A 26,303-nucleotide genomic window follows, 5' to 3' on the forward strand; every position below is an offset into this window, starting at 1 on the left:
ATGTTCTTATATTTGTATAGTCTCCAGTTGTTCACATATAAATGTCATGAGATGCTTTATACTGATGATGGACAGAGGATGCTATGGGCTGATCAAAAGAGACAATGGGATTTTAGATGTAGTGAGACTGTTAAACTTGTTCTGTTCAGGAGAATTAATAAAAGATACTAATAGATACTTGGATCTTTTTCTTCTGAGACTCAAATAAGATAGAATTATTATCTTAATATGAACATTGCTTCCCTATTGATTTTTCCAGAAGATTTTTCAAAAAAAAAAAGAAATGTAAAAAACAATCAATGCAGATAAAAACTTCCATATTATAATTCTGGTTTCCTGTATAGATTTATTACACATTTGTCATGTAAAATGAAGAAATTTTATTCATTCCTTTTAAGATGTACGCCAATGATAATTAACAAATACTCCAAAGTCTTTTCATTTCAATGGATACATTTTAAATGGTTAAGAAATAAAAGGAATTTGAAAACTATCACATCAAAACCTTAAAAGTAAGTATTATAGGCAATGTTTGTAAAAGTCAGAGGGGGAGTACGTGAGAGGGTTTGGAGGGAGGAAAAAGAAGAAGAAATTATGTAATTATATTATAATCTCAAAATATATTTTAAAAAGTAATTGTAAAAGAATGATTAATGTAATCACAATGTAATCTAACCCCATAGCCATGCCTATATCATCAATTTCACCAGCATCCTAATGTCAGGTATAGTAGTAAATGTTCTTAGGGCTTGAAAAGTAGGTATGATAGGCTGACTTCTAAGACTGACCATGTAATCTAACTCTCTGGTATTGGTGATCTGTGATAAAGATGGCAAGCTGTCCCTGAATTTTAGTTCAAGGAAATGATTAATGACTGACTCAGACAATCGTTTATCTTGATCAAACTATTTTCTCTTAGCTCATGTGCTCTTAAGTCTGTTATCCTGATTTTCCATAGCTTTCCCTGGACCCAAGTTACTTGTTCCCTGGAACTGGTAGAATCTATGGTTGATTTTTATCAACTAGAATACTGCTGCACTGGTATGCTAGCATTTACCTGATTAGCTTCCAAAAGACTGACTCTTGTTATAGACTTCTGTGTCCACTCTTGCTGACATTGATGAAGCAAGCTGCCTTGGGAGAGAAGTCCACAGAGCAGGCAGCTGACAGCAGTCTTTGGCTAACATGTAGGAGAAACTGAATCTTAAGGACAATTGCATGGGTGTGAGCTTGTAAGTGGATTTCAGAATGAAGCTTCCTAGAGAGCCCCATGCTTTTTCGTTACTCTCATGCCCACCTTTTCTTCTCTCTCCCCGAACACTGCCAACCTACCTACCCAATTCCTTACAAGATCCTCTCTCATGTTCAGTGCTTTTGTGCAGGCCCACCTCAGGCAACCATACTTGCTATCCGATCATGTTTGCGGTGGCTGTGTCATGCCCAGAAGATAGCATATTCAGCCCTTCTCCATGTCTCCCAGCTCATATACCCTTTCAGCCCCTTCTTCCACAAAGTTACTTCATCCTTATAGGAGGTGGGAAAAGAGTCCAGTTTAGGGCTGAGTATGCAATTGCCACTTTTTCATGACACCTCGAGCAGCCATGAGTCCTGCACTCACCACAGTTCATTGCCAAGAAGCTGTGTGTTTTTTACGATGGCATGGAGACATGATTTCCTAGCATTAGTATTGTCTAATGGAATCAATGTACAAATTGTTATACCGTGAATCATTTTCAGTCAAGACCACGTTTTTCAGACTTTGCCAAAATAAGTGTTCTGCTTTGGGGTTGTCAGGCCACTGGAGAATGGAGCTCTTACAGATTCGCTGCCGCAGCCTCAGATACTGTGAGTACTGTAACACGGGCTCAAGGAGGATGAAGATAATCACATCCATGTTCTCATCCATTAGCCTCTGCAAGGCCAAGTAAAAAGCTGTTTTAAAGTTCCAGCTCTTGGCATATTTTTTGGTTAAAACAAAGATTGTTTTCTTGCTCTGGTTTATGCTTTGCATGAGGTTATCAATGATGGCTAATCCTGGATCCCAATCCCTCTCCTCTAAGCAAAGGAGGACATTTTTGTCTTCACTCTCTTCAAGGTGGTAGCGCAGCTCATTGATTACCCAGTCTGTAACAGATACATCTTTGGTGTCATAAGAAATGTAAGCATCATAGAAAGTTCGGGATGTATCCAAAGACCTGTAGCCTCTTAACTTAGCTGAACAGATGTGATAGATAAACCAAACATCCCAGTAAAACAGATGATGAACCAGGGCAGCCAACATAACCATGGAGGTGATAAGGAATGTGAGGGAAAACAGGATGGCTGCAGTGGTGTCTGAAAGACAAGTCATGAGCTCTAGACTCATGATACTCTTCCCTGTTTGATCCCCAGGACTGGTACAAATAACATCTACTAATCTAGGAATTGTGATATGCACATTTTCATCTATCCAGCTTCGAAAATCACTTATGTCGCACGTGCAGTCAAAATGGTTCCCACTTAGTTCCAGAACGGACAAGTTTGTTTTAGTCTTGGTTTGCAGGGAGGATTTATTGATCATCCTTATCACATTGAAACTTAGATCCAGGTGCACAAGACTACTGGCTTCAGAGAGGAAGCCAGAGGGCAGATGAGCAAACTTATTGTGGCTGAGCAGCAGTGTCTGCAGGGATTGTGTAAACTTAGATAGGCAATTGGTTAGGAAATACAGCTTGTTTTCTCGTAAGTCCAACAAATGGAGCTGAGGAAAATGATGGAGGGATGTCCAATTAAAGAAATGCAACCTGTTACCATTGATATGTAACTCTCTGAGGCTCTGGGGCAAGCTGAGGAATGCTTCATTTGGGATTTGTTGAAGGTTATTGTAAGATAAGTCCAGGCGTGTCAGATTCCAGAGACTTCTAAAAATGGTCCAGTAGCTTGTATCATCTGCATTCCACAAAAGGTCAAGGCGGTTTCTGCTGAAAACCAATTCTTTCAGGGACATGCTTTTCAGCTCTCTGTCATCTGTGAGAGTGTAAATGCCATTGTAGCTCAGGTTTAACACCTTGAGATTTATTAAGTTCTGGATAAATCCTAGACGGTGTGTTACCCCCGCTATACGGAAATAGTGTGCATTGTGGCTCAGGTCGAGCACTTCTAGGTTGCGAAGTTCATTGAAAGCCTTGTTATCATCAAAGTCTAGTCTGTTGTTTGATAAATCCAAATATCTAATGTGGGGCATGGCTGAGAATTCTGTGCCATTCAACACTTGAGTGTTGGCATTGAAGGACAGATTTAAGCAGGCAATGTCATGAAAACCTTCAAATTGTTTTTTCCCAATAACAAAAATATTGTTCAAACTTAAATCCAAGGCTTTGCCATAAGTAGTACACTGTGGCTTTATTAAAGGTTTGGTGCTACGATAAAAAGTCGAGTGTGGATCAAACTCGGTGATCATTGAGCGACGTTTATGGATATGATATGGCAAAGAGGAGCCATCTGTACTATCTTCTCTGGGTGATATACGGTTTTCTGACAAATAAATAACTTTCAGGTTGGGAAAGTCTTGGAAAACTTTAAAATCAATTTTCATGATAAAGTTAATACCCAAGTTGATAGTCGTTAAGTTTGGAAGACTCTGGAGGGGTTTGAAATGTTCCTGTTTAAGTTCTCGGAATATATAGCCCTTTAAGTGCAATGTCTTGAGAGACTGAAGCATAGAGAAGTTTGGGGAAATAGTAATAGATTGTAAATATTTTTTATATTGAAAGTTGAAAGACAGGTCAAGGATTTGTAAATTGGGTAGTTTTGTTAAAAATTCTCCTGAGGCAATTTCTTGCAGTAAATAGTTAAATTCAAGTCGGAGTTCCTTCAGATTTGTCAGATTGTTGAACCAGGTGGAAGGAATTGTTTGGAGGGAAGTGCTGGAGAGGTTTAGATAGCGAAGTTGGGTGAGACTTTGAAAAGCAAGAGGATGTATGTAGATGGAAGCATTTCCATTGCAAGGTATGCAATTAAAAGGGGCATTGAAACACCTCGGACAGTTTCCACTCAAATCCAGTAATGTTAACTGTTCCAGTCCCTTGAAGTCTTCCTCAGTGATATTCACGATCTTGGCATTGCTCAGAAAAAGTTTTCTTATGGAGTTTGGTAATTTGGGAGGCACGTGGATGAGTCTGTTGAAAGATAATGAGAGCACCTTCAAGTGTGTAAGGGTTTCAAAGGCCCCATCTTCCACGCTAAAGTTTTGATTACAATAAAAATAGCAGTTCCAGCCCAAATAGAGTATTTCCAAGTTGCTAAGCCCCAAAGTGTTGTTTTTAGTTACCATAACTATATTGTTTTGAATGAGGCTAAGTTCTGTCAAAGACTCAGGCAAGCCAGCAGGCATGGTGTATAATTGGTTGTCTTCAAGCAGTAACATCTTTAGATTTGTTAGGTTGAGGAATGCCCCATCTGTAATATTCATACCATTTTTATTTTCATTTGGGTGCTGTTGATTGGCATTGTGGTTCAGATTTATTTTAGTGAGGTTTTGCAGTTCTTGAAAGGACTCGTTTGTTACATTCATGATGGAATTGTGAGACAGGTCTATTTCTGTCACATATTTGCCTATAGTTGGGGGAACTTCTTGTAGCCGACGATCACTGCATTCTGCAACCACAAGGCCATTTTTCCTTTTCTCATCACAGGGATAGCTTCTGGAATAATTTGTTTTGAAGAACTCTCCGGTTCCAGAGGTGAGCAGGCAAAAGTAGGTCAGAATCCAGGACTGAAGGGACATGTTTTCCTAAAGAAAACCAAAAGTGGAAGAGCATTAGAGTGACAACATTTTCTGGGTGTTGCTTGGTGAAATTAGCAGTGTTCCATCATACTTATACAAGCTTTGATGTGTGAAATACTACAAATAGGTCAATACATTGCATCAAGTGAGTTTCAGAATATTTGTATGTTTTTAGCTTCCAGAGGGCTAAAAATGTTAAAGATGAAATTCTCTGAGACAGCAAGTTTTTGAAGAGACATTAATCAAGATGCTCTCCCCTCCATCACCACATTGAGTCTGAGAAGAAGCATGGTTGTGGCTAATGCAAAGTCTATGGCACATCATGACATATATTTTTATCAATGAACTATTTGTATAACTATTCTTTGGCATGTGCAGTGTGCATGTATGTGTGTAGGTGCATGCATGTGGACATGTATGTATTAGTGTGCATGCAAGCATTTGAAAGTCAGACATTAACACAAATTTTCTTCCCCAATCACTGCCCACTTTATGTACTGAGGTGAGAGCTCTCACAAACCACAGGGCTTACGGGTTTGACTAGTCTAGATAGCCAGCTTGCTTTAGAGATCCATTGTGTCAGTCTCCCAAAAGCTGGGATTACAGGCAGGCTACCACACTTACCCAGTTTATATGTGGATTCTGGGGGCTCTGAATTTGGGTTCTCACACAACACAGCAAGTGCTTTTTACACTGAGTTGTTTCCCAGTCCTTTTTGGAATAACTCTTGATAAAACTTTGTCCAGTTCCCAAGAAGAACTCAAGTCCTGTATCCATTGTATCATCCAAGACACTTAAGTCAAAGTCATCACCTGCTTTTCATAGTTCTTGCAATTATTTCCTCTGGGTTTTTTTTTTGTTCCTCTGCAGTGATAATACATTTTCTCATAGTTCTGTACATTGCTATAAACAACAATTACTATAAACAACAATTTTCCTCAAAAAATAAAAAAAATGAAAAGAAAAACAATTTTCTTAACATTTCTCATGTTAAATTTGTGATTTCATTTTCTCACATAAAAATATCTTTCCCCACTAGAACTGTTTTGGCATAAAGTATGAAATGTAAACTATTATTCTTTTCTTTTTGTTTTGTTTTTTTGAGACTGTGTAGCCCTGGATGTCCTGGAACTCGCTCTGTAGACCAGGTTGACCATGAACTCAGATCCAACTGCCTCTGTTTCCCAAGTACTGAGATTGAAGGTGTGGGCTACCATCACTCGTCAAATTATTCTTTTCTAAATGGAAACACAGTTATTTCAGAATCAATGGCCGAATCACCTGATCTCTGCTTTGCTTTGCTCAGTGTTCCATGTACAACTTTCTTGCACATTTGACTCCATTTTCAGGCTCGCTGATCTGTTTCATTTGTTCATTTATATTTAATAGGTTCTTATTGTGTAGAACCTTCTTATGAATGCAACCCAATAGAAAACAGACAAAAATATATTAACAATAAAAATTAATGAGTAGATGCTTATGTGTATAGATATTTTGACTGCACGTGTGTCTTTGCACCATATGTGCCTGGTACCCTAGGAGGCCAGAATAGGGCATTGGGTCCCGTGGAACTGGAGCTACTGATGATTGTGAGCCACCATATATGTGATGGGAATTGAATCTGGGTGGTCTGGAAGAGTTCTGTCAACCCTTGTGAATACTTCTTAAGCATAGAAAAACATACTCAGTCTCACTCAATAAATTATACTGATCCCAGTTTTAAATAATATCAATTGTGCAGCTTGACATGTTGTGAAACAGGAAGCCTCAAATTTTTCTGGTAGAAATAGAAGTCAATGCTACATCTAAGATGGACAGCAGTTTTCAACACCTTTCAAAAACTAGAAATGTATACTTGGAATTAGCAATTTCAATTCTAGAAGTAGAACCTGAAGACATAGCTACATATGCCAATATCTATGTAGAAATACGTTCTAAGCAAAACATTTAGCAAGAGCAAAATATTGGAAAAATCTAAATCTCTATGAATAGAGGACTGGTTGTAGTGCTACCACAGAATACTGTCTAGCAATGGAAAAAATATAAGAAAATTTTTATAATCATTCATTTAGCAAATATTTATTGGGTGTGTATTTAATTTCAGGAACTGTTTAAAAAACTCAACACTGAAAAATCATTAAGGAAAATACCAACCTCTCTGATGTCTATACTGAAAGTTAGATAGAACATTAGACAGGAAGGTAGTAAAGAAGACAGAGAGTTATATAGAAGGTCCTTCTTTTTGTTATGATTAGACTAAGGTTGTAAGTTTTGGAAGAAAGACATCATAGAAGTATAATGTGTCATTCTAGTAAGACCAAGACTACATGCTATCAACATGACTTCCCCAGTTGATGAAGACCTTGGTCATCTCACTGAGAGAGTGTTGGTAAGGTTCTTATTACAACTTTTAACTACAAAACAAAAAAAACCACATTAATTTGTAAAAGGACTATGGGAAACATGTATCATGGTAAAAATCTGAATCCAAGATATTTTAAATTATTTGCAAACTAATAGAGCTATTGATGGGCAAGACACCCTTTGTGAATCAAGAATCAGACTCCATCTGCTGTGGCCCTTCTTCCTCAAATTAAGATTGCCACACCTAGTTTCAACTATAATTTCATACAAATAGAGCAATTCAGCATGAAAAGCTCTATGAACTTCTGTTCCCAACAGAGGAGTCTGTGGAGAGTTGTTCAATGTTCCTTCACGATGAAACCATTTTCTCATATAGTCTAAAGTACCGGGAAATGAACAGAACTGAGGGAGTAGCCTGAAGTTTCTAAAACTAGTCTTCTAAAATGGCACTGAGACAAGAATGTGAGTGGACAAGTTCCAAATAGCTGAAATTTGAAAAGTGCATCAAATGGTGAGTAGTGGACAGCAAAGAAGTTGAGGAGAAATGGTTGATTCATCAGTGCTCAGGCCTTGACATTCCACACAGGCCCTCACAGAGCTTCTATCCATTGCTGTCTTAGTTACTGTCTATTGCTGTGAAGAGAAACCACGACTAAGGCAGCTTATATAACAAAAGGCATTTAGTTGAAGGCTTGCTTACAGTTCCAGAGCATTGGTCCATGGTTACCATAGTGGAGAGCATGGCAGCAAGCAAGCATACCTGGTGCTGGAGCAGTATAGTAGCTGAGAGCTCACATTTGATACAAAGGCTGAAATGGGGTGAGACTGGACCTGGTGTGGACTTTTGGAACCCCAAAGTCCACCCCTAGTGATACACTCCCTCCTAGAAGGCCACACCTCCTAACCCTTCCAAAATAATCTACCAACTTGGAATCAAATATTCAGATTTATGATACTCGTTCAAACCACCACAACTGCTAATGCTTATTTCCCAAGGTACTCAGCTGAAGTCCAGGGAATATCTTCAAACACTCCCTGGCAGAACATTCCGCATTCACCTAGATTTCAGAATGGCAGAGAGTGTAGACACAAAAAACCAAAATAAACAACAAACAAACCAAAAGCCAAACCAAACCAAACCAAAAACCTAGCAAAGGCTACATTTCTTCAGTAAAGTGTTATTGTAAGGATAGCAAATAGAAGCTGAATCCCAGATGAAGTAAGGTAGACTTCTTTCCTCTCTCTTCTTTCTTCTCTCTCTCCTCTCTTGTCCTCTTGTTGGGAGATGTCATTTTGTAAATATGTTTCTTTTATTGGTTAATGAATAAAGTACTCTTGGCAAATAAGAAGGCAAGATGGGGGTGGAACTAGGAGATAAGCGGTATTCTGGGAGATGTAGTGAAGGGGAGTCATGCTGTAGGGACTTGAGAAGAAGGTCTGGACCCTCTCTCCAGTAAGATAAGACCACATGGAAATACTTAGATTAATAGAAATGGGTTAATATTTAAGATGGAGTTAGCCAATAAGAAGCTCTGGCCATTGGTCAACAGCTTTATATCTATACAGCATCTCTGTGTGTTATTTGGGGCTGATGTGGCTGTGGGATCTGGCTGGTGGGAAAACCACTCATAACATCATCTTTCTTTTATCCTTCCATCCTCATCTTCTTCCTAGACTCTTTGATCCATTTCATTTGACTTACTGTGCTTGATACATACTTAATATGTAGAGCCTTTTTATGAACACAGCTAAGTAGGACATGGGCCTAAATATATCTCCTTTTTCCTATTCCTCTTCTTTCTCTCCTCCTTCCCCATTCCTCCCCTCCCCTCCTTCTGTTATCTCTTCTCTCCTCACAACCACCTATAACTCCAGTTCTAGGAGATCTGGTATCTTGTTCTAGCCTCCAGGGATACCTGCACTCACATGCACATAACCCCCCCCCCACAAGTATACATAACTTAAAACAAAATAAATATTTAAAAAATAAACTATAAATCAGGCTTGATGTTGTGGCATGCACATGTAATCCTGGCATTCAGTGATACAGAGTAAGAACCTATCTCAAAACAAAAGAAAATTAGAAAAATCAGCAAGTGTCAGCCCTCAACCCATATTTGCTTGTGTGCAGAAAGTTCTGTTGAAACTGCAACCAGACTGAGGGGAACAAGGGAGACCTTGCTCTTATTAAAGATGCATTTTCGTCCATCATGGCTTTTCATTAATCAAGTTTTGTTTTCAAGGTTCTCTATCATTTTGCAGTTATGTCACGTGTCTACCTAGCCTCACCTTGAGCCATGCCTACTTCCCCAAAGTGAGTCCATGCATCTTCCTGCCTGGCGTGCTGAGGTGAATGATCATTAGTGAGACAAATGCCAGAGTTCCCAGAGCTGATCCTGGAATGAGCATGGTTCCTGTGCTCCACAAATGGAGCATTCTTTAACCCTCCATCCCTCCTGTTCCCTTTATGGTAGTTCATCCTGGCCTTGACTTTTGTCTAAGGGGTGGAACAAGGACAGTCTAACACACACACACACACACACACACACACACACACACACACACACACATGTTTTACACACAGATGTTTTGCCTGTTTGTATATCTGTCTATCACTTCCATTCAGTGTCTAAGGAAGCCAGAGAAGGGTGTTGGATCTCCTGGAACTGGAGTCAGAAACAGTTAGGAGCTGCCATGTGGGTGCTGGGTATTTAATCCAGGTCCTCTGGGAAGAGCAGTCTAACTTCTTATTAAGGCTCTCAACTAATCTGGCTGGTCTCTCCCAAGAAGCCTATGCTTCCCAGCTCCCAAACCTTCCCATGATTCTATGCTGCAAACTATTACATAGAATTACCCCATCTCTGTATGTGTCTGCCTCTGTCTCTATATATTTTATTTTCCTTCTTGCATTCCTGTACTTGAGAAGTTGCTGCTTCTCTATTTTATTCTCATAGTTCTTATTTTAAATAGTTTCACTTATACTATGGTGACCATACATTTGTGATAGAGCACTTGCCCCAGCCTTCATTCCATCTCCAATATGTTAAGGAGGGGAAGGGGAGTAGAGGTGAGGAAGAGAGGAGAGAGAAAAGGATTAAGTAAGAGAAGGAAAAGGGAGAAGTGAGGAAGGAGGAGGAAGAAGCACCCTACTTGGGTGCTGAGAACTGAGCTCTTGATCTTTTACTACAAGAGCAATGAAAGCTTTTGTTTTTGTTTTATTTTGTTTGTTTGTTTGTTTTGGTTTTCAAGACAGGGTTTCTCTGTGTAACAGCCCTGGATGTCCCGGAATTCACTCTGTTGACCAGATTGGCCTTGAACTCAAGAGATCCACCTGCGTCTGCCTCCCAAGTGCTGGGATTAAAGACATGCACCACCACCACCTGGCTGCAATGCAAGTTTTTAATTGCTGAACAATTTCTCCTGTCCCTGGTTTGTTGTTATGGTAGCACAAAGATATTATTTACCTTGAACACTGAGCTTCCTAGTGCCCCTGTCCTTTCTTAGGCTTCTCTTCAGACCCCCCTCACAAAGAATTTACGTCTTCCTGTATCATGTGGATTTTGGATTTGTGAAACAGTAAAAAAACATACATTTCTGCTATTTGAGCACTCACATTTGTGACACTTGGCTAAACATGAAAGTGAGAGTGTATAAAAAACAGTGGTTTTCTGGGATATTTGGTCCAAAAAGCTCTTTGCACAGTCATACCTTCATCTGACAGCCTGAAACCACTGAAGAGAAGGACAGAGCTGCCTTGGTCAACTGGAGAAAACCGAAACTCATTTATTTAAAGAAAGCTCATAAATCATAAACACCACTGAAATAGTAACAACAGAAAGTAAGAAAATTGCTTAACTTCCCCTCTGTCTATCAAAAAGCAGCTACCATTACTCTGGAAGTAGTTTCATAGCTTTTTGTTTTGTTTTTCTATTTTCTGAGCACAATCTGCACAGTGATTGCATCCATGGTGCATAGCCATCATTGCAGTCATTGAACAACACAGGGAACTCCACCTCTGTCACCTCACACAAATCTTCCTTTTCACATTGTACCTGGATAGACTCGTACTGAGCCCTTTGGAAACACTGGTATAATGAAAAGAGCAGTTCTCAAAGTGCCCCCTAGCTGATTATGGGTGGGCTGGGAGCCACCCTGTACCAGTTGGTCCAGTGGTCATCAGATAGGAAAACTCTAGGTGCAGGAGTACTACGACCATGGCACCTCTAGGTGAGGCCCAAATGATCCCCTCACAATCCACAGTGCAGGCGGGGAAGCAGGGTGAAGAGTTGTACCCCTTTTGCCCACCTCTTAGAATTCAGTCATTTTGCACAGATAACTAACTCTTTTCTTCTCCCTCTTCAAGGTTTCTTTCAAGACAAGTTGGACTCAGAGGCAAGAGAATTGTGAGGTCAAGACTAACTGGAGTTACCTAGTGAGATCCTGGCTCAAAAATTAAAAACCAAACCAAGCCAACAAACAAAACACAAAAAGAATTTGGTAGTGTAGTTTAGCAGTTGAGTGCTCATCGCCAAAGGCCCTGAATTCTTCCTCCTAGCAGTGCAAGAAAAACAAGTTTGACTTCCCTTATCCTGGTATAATTTACCACAGACCACCTGTACTCTTTTCTGGAAATCTGGAAATGGTCCTGCTTAGGCCTGAAAACTCCAAAGTTCTGGAGGATCTGACACTATCTCCGAGGGCACCAGCCATGCAGGCAAATGCATACAAAAAATAAAGCATTTTTAAAAAATAGATATACAAATGTGATTTATCATCTTAGTTGAAATTAATAGTTGATACTTTATTATATCTTCCCCAAATATGATGGAGTCTTGCACTTCTTTGGAGGATAGGAGAAAAAAATGCCAGTCAAAAGCACTTGATGCTGAAGAAATGGATCCTGCTTCAACACACTTAAGAGTATGTGAAAAGCATGAAAGGGTTTGCCATAAGGGGAGTATAGTGCATGCATCTGTTTATTCCAGCCTTATAAAAATCAACAAGGTGGCTGGTATCATAAGTTCCTGTTTCCCAAACTTGGAACCTGATGCTTTGAGAGGTTAATTTATCCAAGGTCCCTCCCATAGTAGGTAGCCAAACTGAAACACAGCTTAGATATGCTCAGATGATTCTATGAGTCAGGGCTGAAACCTAAGGAGAAAATTGACAATGATCTGGTTACAGTAATGAGCAAAAACATTACAGCTATGGGTTAGAGAGGTGGCTCAGTAGATAAAAGACTTACTGCTTTTGCAGAAGACCTGAGTTCTGTTCCCAGCACGTATTTGTTGAGTCACAACCACCTACAACTCCAGCTCCAGGCAATCTAACATCATACCTATGGGTATCAGGCAAACACAAGGTACAATACACACATACAAGCAAAACACTCAAACAAATAACAAACAACTCTCAAAAAATAATAAACCATCATATATTTCACATTTACACGGTACAAACACTGGGGGCAGATATGTTACTTTGCTTTTCTGTGCCACCACAGAGAGCATCTCTTGCATTCCAGGTTTTTGAATTTCAACAGGATGGCCCCAAAGCTAATGAGATTAGACTTAGGTACAAATGAGCAGCTCTCTCTTACCACCTGAAAAAAAGCGTAGTTTGCATTTGCTAATGCACATCTAGAACCACAGGCTTGGTGTTAAAATAAACTTAGTTCATATCTCCCAACAATCATATTTTGAGTTTACAGTTTAAAAATAGCAAAATCTGTAAATAGTAAAAAAAAAAAAAAAAGTAATATGTCTCTATTGATAAAACATACTTGCTTTGAAAGCACAAGGAACTGAGTTTGATCTCCAGAACCACATAACAATGAGAGAGGGTTGGGGGAGGAAAGAAGGAAGGATGAAAAAGAAAGTTAAAAGAAAACCTATGCATAGTGTCTGGAAAGGCAGAGCCAGGTATAACAGTAGGGTTCATTGATCACCCAATGTAGCATATTTGGCAAGTTCCAGCTAAGCAAGGGACCCTGTCACAAACATTAAAATAGACAGAGTCTAAGGAATGCACACATATACAATTGCTACTCAATACACATATGTAAAAATATCAAGTCTCCATTTAACATCCCAGTTGAACTTAGAAAGGTATTCCTTCAGAACAGTGATGTCCAGGATAGTCCCAGTGGGTGTCATAATGATGTGCCTGGAGATATTATCTAACTATGGGTAATGATTCCCTCTGCCATAGCATTCTCTCTGAGTTTGAGCTTCCCACAAGTCTGCCTTCTTTCCTATCAATTCTGATGATTTTTATTACATGGAAAGATAAAAAGCAGTGATTGAAGGACAATGAACTCTATGATGGTCAGCTTAACTGTATCAAAATAAAGTAGAATATAGAACAGTGAGACAATGAAAGTAAACTTGTAAAACTACCCACTTCATTACCTTTGGTGGCAGGTGGAAGTCAAGGACCTCTTGGTAGAAGTTAGAATCATGGAGAGACTCTTTGGGGATATGCTCAGGCTGAACTCTAGACACAATACTAATCTCTTGGATAGTGTCTAGACACTCAACTGCCATCATGTTTATCCATGATCTCAGCTTGTCAGAGCTTCTACTTTGCTCTCTGAAATCAAGCCATGGTGGCTAGTAAACAAGCTTCAGAGCTTTCCAGAATCTTCTGTCCCATTCCTAAGAAAATACTGTGTTCATTAATGAAAAGACAAAGTCCTTCGTCTATCACTGAGAAAGTGACTTTTAACTGTGACTGCACATTGGAGGCACGTGATATTTCCAAAGCTGCCAGTGCCTAGCTAGACACAGCACCTTTTTCCTCTTAAGATTCTCTCCACAATTCTAATTTTTGTATCAAGAGGTTTTTTTTTTTTTTTTTTTTTGCTCCCACCTATCACCAATGGGAATGTGGTGGGTAGTAGTACAAGCTTACTTTGATTTTCTTATTATTCTATATTTTACTTTCTTATGTTACAAATATATTGACCATCATAGCAATTCATCAAATAGAAATGAACTACTTCAATTGCAATGTCATGTGCTATTGATCTATTTGGACCAATTCCATATAGGCCAGTGCACTCATTTGTAAGCATCATAAAATTTTAGTGCAAAATGAGTATATATTCAAAATTTATAACAGACTTTAAGTGAGTACAAAAATTAACTTCCAATAAGTTGAACAGGCATTAAGTTATTGTTACAGTCAAGCCAAGGACTTTAATGAGCACTAAATGGCTGGGGAAAATATATATGGTTAATTTTGGATGAAATTCTTTTCAAGTCAGACTTTGCAATTGCTCTTTAAACTTCTCTGAATTTTCTATAAAATACATTATTCAGCAAGACTTGTAGTATGTTTGCTTTTCAATCTGATACTTTTTGACACTGATAAAAACAGACTACATACTGTATGTATCTAGACAATGTAGAGCAAAAGCGGTAGAGGTGGTAAGGTGTGTGTTTTAAAGCTCCAACCAGGAAAAGTAACTGTTGTTGCTGAAATTCAACTTTTAGTAGTTAAGTTCAGCCATCACTAGGCTGCAGAGACTGAGCTATGTCTGTAAAGCAGTGGTTCTCAACCTATGTGTCATGACCCTTTGTGGGTCACCTAAGATCATGGGGAAACACAGATATTTACATTATGATTCTTCATAACAGTAGCACAATTACAGTTGTGAAATAGTAACAAATAATTTTATGGGTGGGGTTCACTGCATCATGAAGAACTGTATGAAAGGGTCACATCATTAGGAAGGTTGAGAATCACTGCTGTAAAGGGAGGGAACTAATCATGTTCTACAGCCAAGGGAAGATAAAATAAAAGTTTGTCTCCCCTATCATCTCCATCCCTGTTGTTCTGGAGGAAAATATGCTCTTTATCAGGGCGAGAAACTAGTAGATGAGCTCAAATTCTAACTTGGAAGGGTCTTGTTTCCTTGTTTAAAATGATATCAGTATCTCTGCAGTCAGCTTTCAAAGTTTACTCTCTAATTAGTTTGTACAAATATCCACACAAGCTCATCTGACTGGCAAACCTCTCAGCATACAATATGTGCTACTAGATTTCTTTGACTTCTGTCAGTGCTTTGCTCAATTAGTACTTTCTTTGTTCACATCATTAGCCACCAACCATGTTTCCTGGAGATTTTTGAGACAAGATCAGGCCCAACTTACCTCTTCCCAGTTGTAGTCCCTTCAAGGCTCTCTTTAAATAGCTTGCAGAAATAGTGCAGTGCTGTTCTTTGTGTAAAGTAGTTGTACATAGAGAAGGCATTGGCAAACTTCTGAAATTTGGTCTCTTTAGCCTCAGTGGAACCTAGCATGGGATTTGCAGAAGTTTATATGGGAAGACAGGAACTTGTGATTTCTTAACTGTTGCCAAATCATTTATTGGCTCTGCTTCAAAATTTCGAAACTAAAATCAGAAGAAAAGTCATTTATAAAATTATTTTCATATAACCCACACAGCAAATTTTGTGAGTTGACATGTATTTGTGTCTATGGATATCTTAGGATTTTGGTGAGCAGGATTAGAGGAAATGGGCGAGAAAACAGAGAAAATACCATTTTAATGAAAAAAAAAGATGTAGTGCATTCTTTAAAAATAAACACCTTTATCATAAGCTTGTATCAAAGTTGGAATTTCTGAAACATGAGTTATTTAACTCACAAGTGTTTCTTCTTTATTCCACACATTTTCAAGGCTGCCACACTATATAAATAGCTAGGGTTTTTGCCCACTGAACCATGGCTGGGCCCTTCTACTTCATGTAGCACCTGATATGCAATGTAAGTTCAATAAATGTTCATTTAAGAAATAAAGTAAATGTTCATTGAATGGATGAATGAATGAATTGACGAACAGTCTAGAAGCTTGGGATTTTTCCTTCTCTGATTTGATTGGGTAAAATTAGACTTGAAGCTTCCAGGGCCAGGGCCTCATCAAGTTTCCCCCTAGAAATGCATCCACAAACCCACAGTCAAGAACCTTGGAGCCAAGTCTGTCCTAGAAGTAAAAACCAAATTTTGCAAAGGAACATTTGGAAATTTGACATGCTGAATAAGACCACAAACTTCAGTCTATAATTATAAAAATATCATCACCCTCAAAAAGTAATTATGTCTTTTCTCATTGGTAAATAGTAGTATAAAACTGCCCTCAGCTGTTAGTCACCTTTGAGTTTTATAAATGAAATAACTGTGGGAGTTTTTGTTTTGTTTTGTTTTTCTCTCATTGTGTGATAACATACACGATATTCTTCTCTTGTCCTGAGAAGCCAACTCTTTACAGAGAGAGCTTGCTGGCTTCTTGAGAAAAAAAAATAGACCCAAGTGAGATGTTTTGTCCTACAGTACCTTGTCTCACCAAATAAGTGATAACCACATTGGGGTGACATTTATTTATGTGGACCATAGAAAGCCTGGTTATGAAGGAATGCCTTGCATGCATCACAGAATGGCTTGGGTGATCATTCCTAGAGTGACCTCTGAGGACCAGTCCCTGAGGAATTCAAGATCTGGCCATGGTTGGGGAGAGCTTTCCAGGACCCAGGTCATCAAGGGACATAGACGGCTCAGTGATTTGTGACATAACCAGACAATTTTTTTTTAAAAGAGTGATTTCCAGGACCCAGGTCATCAAGGAACACAGGCATTTGTGACATAACCAGTCATCTTTTTTTTTTTTTTTTTTTTTTTTTTTTTTTTTTAAAGAAAGGAAAGATTTATTTCGGCTTACAGCCTAAGAAATTATGAAGTCCATCACCACAGGGAAGGCATAGCCTCAAGAGGGTAAGGCCTCAGAAATCAAAGACTTCATGTGAACACCTATCACTTACTTCATTTCACCTGAAACACTGTTACACTGTTGCTAAGTTCTAGCCAAGTATTGTAGTACACACTTGGAAGGTAGAGGCAGGAGGATCAACATACATTTGAGAACAGCTTGCTTTCTGTAGTAGGTTCCAGGTCAGCAAAGGCTTCACACTGAGATCCTATTTCAGAAAACCAACACTCTAAATAATAACAGCACCAACACAAAAGTAGTAGAGTGTTTGAGCAGGGTATCTTGGACTTGATAGAAAAATGTGACTCTTGTGGTTTGGGTTCAAAGATTCAAAATATTAACAAATTACAGAACAGTTAAATGGAATCTAATAAAACATGATTATGTATGTGGGGGCACGTGCAAGTGCGCGTGTGTATGCACGCATGCTCGCTCACACACACACACACACACACACACACACACACACACACACACACAGGCTTTATTTGCCAGGCAAATAAATAAAATCATCTGTTACTGTTTCCAACCAATAGTGAAAATGAAAAGAGAATCAACAGGAGGGCAGGTAGGACCCTGGAGAGAACTTCCATCTAACACACAGACTGGTCAGCTGATCCAACCCTCTGGTCAAACCAAAGAGTTATCATTGGTAACTGCTGGGATTTCTCTGCCTTCCCTGCCTGCACTGTACTGCCCTGGCCTGGCCTGGCCTGACCTGGTCTGCAAGGAATAAAGCTATTGGGTTCCTCTTAACCACATCTTTTTCTTTTTTATACTTAGCCATTTACTCCCGACTCATTCTCAGCCTCAGTGGTTGTTTTCTATTTGAACACCCATTTCTCACTTCAATTCCTAGCTCAAAGTGTTCATTTATACAACTTCTCAGTACTCAATAGGAGCTGATGGGCTCTCTGGATAAACAAGTTAGCCAAAGGTACTCTTCTATGTGAGTTGATATAGTTGATATAGTCGATATAGTGAGGAAAAAGAGCTAGGGAAGAGGAAGGAGGACTAAATGACAGGCATTCTTGACCATATGGTGGTGAGCAAGTAGTCTTGCAGAGGACAACCTTTGCAACTGTGTACAATAGTGCATTTGACTGTGAGGGAGGGGCCTGTCTCCTACTAATTGTTAGTATAAATTGCACAGGCACAAGAGAGGCAAGATTCCAACAGTCCTCTACAAGTTATTTCTTGAGTCCTTCTAGAGCTAAAGAATAATTATCTGAAAACCCTGGACTTCCTCCAAGTTCCCATTCTTTTCTGTATTTTTTAAAAGCCAGACTTTTCCAAATACTGATCTGTGGTCCCACAAGAAACCACAGCAGTTAAGAACTAAACTTAAGAGCTAAACATAAGAACTCAAATCTTATGGGTAAGGGAACTGAAACCGAAGGACAAGGGTTCAACAGTGGGAAAGTAGGTATTAGAACACTCACCACTTACGTTCTGCTCTAAAGTGTTTCAAAGTCTTTCTTTATGACTGTCACAAGAGAAACGCTGCATGGCATCAAGTATGCAGTCACTGATTGAGGAAAGGCTAGTCCATGAGTTGTCCATTTCTTTCAGCCAGTGTTCTGTCCTTACTAGCTCTTCTATAAAAATATCACCATAACCACCAAGTTTCTCTGCTTTCATATACAAGTATTTTAAGATTTCAAAATTTTATTTAGCATGCAAGCACACATGCACTGTGACTTACATGTAGATATCAGAGGACAGCTTTCAGAGTTGTTTGTTTCCTTCCACCGTGTGGGTTCCAGAGTTCAAACTCTGGTCATTAGGCTTGGCAGCAAGTACCTTTACTCACTGACACATCTTGATGGTCCTATATATAGATGTTTCAATTTCCTTTTTGCTTTTGTTTGTGTGTAAAATGTATATGTGTGGATGCATGTACTTTTGTGTGTAAGATTGAAGGAGTCAGAGTGTATCTCCATCTTAGACATAAAACTATCCCATTGTAAATAATGAACTAAGATGGAATCCAGGAAGTCCCCTAGCCAAGTTTGGCCAATCAGCCAAACAGTTTCAAACCCAGCCTCACAAGGCAGAGAGACCCAAACATTACAGGACAACAGCTGTTACTGACCATACATGACTAAAAAGCCTGCAATGGGTGGAACTCTCCTAGTCTTGTCCAATCAAAGTGTGCCCCATGTAACTGTTCCATGATTGCCAGTTAAAACAAAGATACTTAGAATTCCCTGAGTTCCCTTTAAAGGGGCCTGCACATCTTTGTCCCGGTCCTCATCTCTATTTTGTGTGGATGATTGGGTTGACCCCTGCATGCTATTTCTGCAGAATAAATGCTCTTTGTGTTTTCATACTATTTGAGTCTGGGAGTTTCTTTAGTGATTTTTTTTGGACAAGATCATACTCATGTCACACTGCATTTGTAAAGGTTAGATGACAGCATTAGGTGTTGGTCCTTACTTTCCACTTTACTTGGTACAGTTTCTTTGACTTTAGTCTAACTAGCCCATGGGCTTCTGGAGGTTGTCCTATCTCCACATAGCACTCCTTGTGAGAGGTCTGAGATTAAAGACACTTATGCCACCATGTCATGCTTTTACATAGGTTGTGGTGGTTTCAACTCAGGTTCTCCTGTTAGCAGGGCAAGTGCTTTTTCCCACTGAAGGATCTCCCCAGCCCTCATTACAACCTTCCAGTTCCTTTCTCTAGTGATGGACTAGAGATTTTTCTGGTGATCATTTCTGGTCTTCCAGGTCCGCCAAAGAAAACTGAGGCATGGTTAAGTATTCCCAACCTAAATGGATTTGCCAGTCAGAGGAACATCACAGGGATTCTATGCGTGGCAGTACTTCCATCCCTCTAAGTATGCCCTCCAGCATGGCATAGACAACTCCACGAACAGACTATAAGGCAGTTATTGCTGCGAGTAAGGGGGAGATTCAATAGAGTCAAAAAGAGGAAGCAGAAGTTATATGAAAGTGTATCATTCCATAGCCAGGATGCATTGGATCTGCTCTGGAGAAAATGGGCTGCAAAGAGAAACAAAACAGGGAACAATGTCGTGTGTCTCAACAGAGAAGTGGGCCAGTGATCCAAAGTTCAGGACTGGAGGGAACTTAGAAGCTGTGGGTAAGTTGTGAGACTCAGAACAAGAGGAAATGGTTATTTGACAGCACATTTGAGTCTGAGAAATTGTAGTATCTGGAATTTTCCTCACCACCACAGGACAGGAGTGGAAAAGGCCCAAGATTGCTACTCTAGTTTGTTCTAAGCCCCAGAATATCATGGCGTGGACAGACTTCAGAGAAAGAGTAAAAGTTTGCTGGAAGATTCAATCCCAGATCCAGTCAGGTCAGGGGACTGAGGGCCACAGCAAATAGGCTGGTTGATGAAGTAAGAACATTCTGTAGATTGTTATTGTGTCTGAAGTCATATGGAAATGTTTTATAGCTTACTACATTTTAATCACCAGCCTTCATTATCAATGGCTAAATGGTGGGAAGAGATAATGCCTTTCTAGAGTTGAGGGGCAACAACTGCAAGTGGAACTCAGGGGGCTCTATGGCTACAGGCCAGTGCCAGGCTCCCAGCAATAGGAGGCTGTATGACCTGAGGGGGCTCTTGCCTGTGCTTGATCTTATCAGCCAGGCTGTTCAACTGGGTTTTTGTTCATGTTAGGTGCTTATAGGCCTTGCCCCCTCTTCCGTCACTGCCGTTTTGGGGAAGGCATTCCTCTTCGTTATACATCCCTGACTCCTGACAATTAGTTCCCATACCAAGGCACAAAACATTTCACCAGGGAGTCTTGGTGTGTCACTAAGTTCTAGGCGATATTGACAAGATCTATTGACTCAGGACTTCCTTGGGAACAAAGATATGTGACTTTTGCTTTTCACTTTCTCCATGGAAGCTACATTTGGGGGGTAATACGAAGGATTACTTACAGAAAGTTCATCACAGCGGGACAGAAACACATTTATGAATGTGTGTATATGAAATTGAACACTGAGTTAAGGAGTCTTCACCAGAGAAAAGAGGCCCTTTCTGTCAGGAAGTCAGTCAGAAGTTCTTCAGGGTTATCATACTCTCATTGTTGCCCAGGCCTTTTGAAGTTCTTCTGGGTACACTCACTGACACACCTAGCATAACAAAGCAGAAAAGAAGGGATGGGGAGAAAAGGATACTCGCAGCTTGGCCCATAGGAAGGTCTGGGCCTAAGAACTTGTCATTTCATGGCATCTTCTAATGACTAGCTTCGCTAATGTGAATACGGGGAGACTTCCAATTGTTTTGTAAGTCTATTTTTGTTTGTTCTTTAAGAAATAAAATTTAATACCCAAAAGAAAGAAAAGAAAAGAGGAAAATTCATCCTAACCAGACTAAGATCCCAATGGGGATATAGTTTAAAAATATATGGGATTACATCCCAAAGTATGAAACAAACATCCATGATTTCACACAGAGATGCATATGTAAATAAAGATGAAATACATGGGATAGAAAAGACACCTTCAGACAGTGGAGCCAGGATGTATCCCTGGTGCACAAAAGGACCTTGGGAAACACATGCCCCATGGAGGGATAACTGCCTTAACCTAGAGACAGGAGAGAAGCCCTAATCCCTACTTCACATGACCTGTCAGACCTACATGACCCCAACTGGATGGCATTCCCCTACATATGGAATTGGGGTGGGGGATGGGAGGGGAGGGTGGTTAGGGTGCATTGAGAGGGCAGAGAGGGTAAAAGTGAGGGAGGGAGAGAAGGAGGGAGGGACGAAGGTTGGGAGGGGGAGGGAGGGAGGGAAGGAGGGAGGGAGAGGGAACTGGGATCGACATGTAAAATAATAAATTAAATTTAAAAAATGCTTTGACTCCAAAATTTAAGTTCAAGGACAAGTTACTGGGGAAAAGGATTTCTATTTTTGTTTCCACAGAAAATGAAAAGCTGTGGATTCCTTCCAGACTAATGTGGTTTGATCAAGCTAGACTGCCTGAAACAGAGTACCAGGTGATCCTACATTCAAAATAGCTGGACAAAACAGACTTACAGACTACAGCCAGGATTTCTGCATCTTCTTCGAATCCCACATGACAGTGCCCCTTACCAGCAGGAAGTAGTTTGGAAAGAACAACGCCCAAATTCCCAAATATTGTCTATAAATGTTTGTTTTCATTTAAATGGACTTGGTTATATAAAATAAATAAAAAATGACACCTTCCACATTTTAAAGAAATAAAAATTTCAAAGAGTTCATGGAGAATCTCATCCTGCCATGCTGCCCAACTGCCTACTGCTTACATGGGCTGCAATTCATTTTCAAAGAGTACATCATGGAAGCAAGGGTATTATTTCACATTTGTAAATTCTAAGACAGCCATGTGACCAACAGTGCCATGTCCAGCTGGCATCATGTGTGGTGTGGTGATTTGAATGAGAATGAGCCTCAGCCTCAAATATTTGAATTTGGTCCTTAGTTGGTGAAACTCTTTGAGGAAGGTTTAGGGGTGGCCTTGCTGGGAAGGTGTGTCACTAGGGATGAGCGTTAAAGTTTCAAAGCCCACTCTAGGCCCAGTCTCTCTCTGACTTGTTGCTGTCTCAACATGTAACATTCCACTTCAGTGCTGTGTCTGTCTGCGTCCTTCCATGCTTTCCACCATGATGGTCATAGACTCACCCTCTGAAACCATAAGCAAGCCCCTAATTAAATGCTTGCTTTTATGAGTTTCCTTGGTCATGGTGACTCTTCATAGCAATAGAACAGTAACTAAGACATATGTTGAGTGGTACTGCACCTGTCTGTGTGTGTCCCATCTCAAAAATATTATGACACCAATCTAATAATAGGACAATCATTAGACAAAATCAAATTAAATGACAGTCTTTAGAAGATCTTACCAGGACTCCTCAAAATCAAGGTTATCAAAAATAAGGAAAATCTGAGCAACTGTCACAGGAGCCTAAGGAGATGGGATAAGCACTATAATGTAATGTATCCAGGACATTATAAACAAGCTACTTTAATCTGAATAAACTGGTATGTAATCATTGAAAATATATCAATATCACTTCATTAATCGTGACTAATTTCTCACTGCAATGTAAGAAACTAATAGTAAGAAAAACTGCTAGTGACATTTGTGAAAGTCTGAAATTATTTTACAGTCACACAAGTATTTACTTATTAAAAATATGGCTCAGTGGTTAAGAGTTCCTACTGGGAATAGAGGAGAGCAAGAAAAGAGATACCATAATAAAGGGAGCCATTATAGGTATAAAGAGAAATCTGGCACTAGGGAAATGTTCAGAGATCTATAAGCATGGCCCCCAATTAACAATCTAAGCAATAGTGCAGAGGCTACCTTAAACTCCCCTCCCCAATAATGAGATTGATGACTATCTTATATACCATCCTAGAGACTTCATCTACTAGCTGATGGAAGCAGAAGCAAACACCCACAGCTAAACTCTGAGCAGAAATCCTGGAATCCAGTTGCAGAGAGGGAAGAGTGATGAGCAAAGGGGTCAAGACCAGGCTGCAGAAACCCACAGAATCAGCTGACCTGGACAAGGGGGAGCTCATGGACCCCAGACTGATAGCTGGGAAACCAGCATAGGACTGACCCAGACCCCCTTAATGTGGGTGTTAGTTAGGAGGAAGGGGCAGTCTATTGGGCCTCTGGTAGTTGATCCATATTTATCCCTAGTATACAAATGGACTTTGGCAGCCCATTCCACATAGAGGGATACTTTCTCAGTCTAGACACATGGGGGAGGGCCTAGGCTCTGTTCCAAATGATATGACAGACTTTAATGATCCCCCATGGAAGGCCTCACCCTCTCTGGGGAGCAGAAAGGGGGTTGGGAGGTGGAGAGGGGAGGAGTGGAGGGTGAGGGAACTGAGATTGACATGTAAAACAAGCGTGTTGCAAATTTAAATGAAAAATATGATAAAAAAGAGTTCCTACTGGGGGCAGGGGAGGATGGGAGGAAGAGGGAACTTTAAAAAAGGCCATTTGAATGACTTAAGTCCATGTTGGTCTCCAAGGCTCATTCTTCAATTGGAGCCATGATAATTTAGATGGCCTGTGCTGCTACTTAGGGCCATGGTGACATACTACCCTAGGCTTTGTCAAAAGACCATGTCTGGGTCCATGGCCCTACCACAGCCATCATGGTTCTGAGTCTATGTTTGTGACTCCTGATACCATTCAAGGCCAGGGGTCTGGGCTACCACCTAGATCCATGGTGACATCTGAGCCCAGTCTGCTGCATGGTACCACGTCTGGGTCTGTGATCCTAACACAGCCAGGGTCTGTGATGTCTGTGTCCTGTGATGCCACCAAAGGACCTACAGATGCCCAGGGTCTAGGCCACATTATGTGGTCATGTTTGTGTCTAAAGACTGTGCTGCCATTCAGACCCTGGTGTCTTCTGGGCCCAGGGCTTCTGCTGAAGGCCATGTTTGGGTTCATGGCCCTCCAGCAGCCAAGGTGTTTGTTGATGTCCATCATCCCTGACACCATCGAAGGCTATGCCAATGCTAGGGGTCTGGGCCGCCACCTATGGCCATCTTGGTGTCTGAAGGCTTTGCTACCATTGGATCAGACCAATCTAAGTGCCTGTGCAGTCACACAGGCCCAGGCCCAGGCTGTTGCTGTGGGCCATGTCTGTGTCTATGGTCTAACAGCAGCCAGGGTCTGGGCTGATGTCCATGGTTTGTGTTACCACAGGGGGTCATAGTAACCAAGCATGTTGAAATCCAAGGGCTGTATTGAGTCAGCACAGTCCCTTGGTGGTTCCCAGATTTCTGACCCTATTCCTTGCTGGACAGTATAACAGAAGAGCTGGTGTTGCCTTTGTCCTCATAGGAGAGCTGCCCCCAGCACTCAGAAGAGATGGCCCCACCCCTTACCTGAGGGTGTGGTTCCAATGACTCAGACTGACCATCTTGATATTGACTACCACCCAGACTCACATCCTTGGGTTGGTCCACTCTAACAGTTTCCCCATCTTAGACCTGATGGAGTACATGAAGTGACTTGTCCTGCAGAACAATAACCACAGTATCTCCATGACTAGGGGTATCTGAAGGGAGTTCCACTGAGGGCCCAGCCCAGTGATGACGGTGTGCCAGAAATCAGAGGCCTTGAAACACACCAATGACTCATTGAAATGAACATATTGCTGTGGGGCTGATTGGACAAAAGGGGTAAACCGTGTGACATACCACTCCTGATGCCACTAGGATGAAGGAAGAGGTGTTGGAAAGATGGAGGAACAGGGTGGGTTTTTTCTGGGTGTTTAGCTTTGTTTTTTAATTATTTTGGTAGGGTGTCCTGCAGAGGTGAGGGGTAGGTATGGAGGGGTTGGGAGGTGAGTGAGATTGGGGTGCATTATAGGAAATTTCCAAAGAATCAATAAAGAATTATGTTTTTAAAAGAGCACACTGGCAGAAGTTATAAATAAAACAAAATAGATGGCTTGGCAAACTGAGACTGAGAAAGGTAGCCATTGTGGATATGGGTTACATGTACTTTCCTGCCTGCCTGGTCCCACAGCCTCATGAGCTCCAAAATAACACACATAGGCTCTATTAGTTATAAAGCTGTTGGCCAATGGCTTGAGCTTCTTATTGGCTAGCTCTGTCTTAAATATTAACTCATTTCTATCAATCTAAGTGTTTTCACATGGTCTTATCTTACCAGAGAAAGGGTCCGGACCTCTTCTGTCATGTCCTACATCTTGACTCCTCTCTACTACATCTCCCAGAATCCCCCTTGTCTTCTAGTCCCACCTATCTTGCATTCCTATTGGCCAACAGAGCTTTATTCATTCACCACTAAGAGAAACATATTTACAGAATGACATCTCCCATAAGATATGTGTATGTATATGCAAGCATATGTATAATAAAATGTGAATATCTTTACTTACAATAAACAATGGCAGCAAAAATCATATGAGTTAGGCCCAGAGGTACATGCCTGTAATCATGGCCTTGGCAGGTAGAGGCAGGAGACAAGCTCATCCATCCTTGGCTACATGGTGAGTTTAAGTCAAACAGGGTGACATGATACCCTGTCTCAAAAACAAAGCAAACCAAACCCAAAAGCAACAATATAAAGAGGAGACAGTTTTCCCCCCTAGAATCACAAAGGTAGAAAGTATGAATACTGGTGGCACATAGAAAAAGCAATGGTCATAAAAGGGAGGAGTCTCTCTGTCCTTGCTGTATTCCTAGTTCTTTGAATAGGGTCTGGCATGTAGTAATAGATCCATGAAAATGAACTTTTTATTCTTCTGGATTTGTTTTTATGCATTTGATTATTTCAACTATATGATATATGTGCACCACATGTGTATCTGGTGCCCTCAGAGGTCATGTCCTCTAGACCTGGAGTTGTTGATGGTTTTGAAATACTAT

General features: G+C 40.4%; 1 protein-coding gene across 1 annotated transcript; it reads right to left on the minus strand.

Moving 5' to 3' along the window:
- Window positions 1-381: 381 nt before the first annotated feature.
- Window positions 382-15,407, minus strand: Tlr8 (toll like receptor 8). The gene is made up of 2 exons (XM_051174879.1): window positions 15,286-15,407; window positions 382-4,771 (listed from the first exon to the last, which is right to left on the minus strand). Exon 2 carries the CDS (start codon window positions 4,763-4,765, stop codon window positions 1,682-1,684), a length of 3,084 nt encoding a protein of 1,027 aa, XP_051030836.1. The 5' UTR covers window positions 4,766-4,771; window positions 15,286-15,407; the 3' UTR covers window positions 382-1,681.
- Between the last annotated feature and the right edge of the window lie 10,896 nt (window positions 15,408-26,303).

This window comes from Phodopus roborovskii, unplaced genomic scaffold, assembly GCF_943737965.1.
Source record: "Phodopus roborovskii unplaced genomic scaffold, PHOROB, whole genome shotgun sequence".
Lineage (NCBI taxonomy): Eukaryota > Metazoa > Chordata > Mammalia > Rodentia > Cricetidae > Phodopus > Phodopus roborovskii.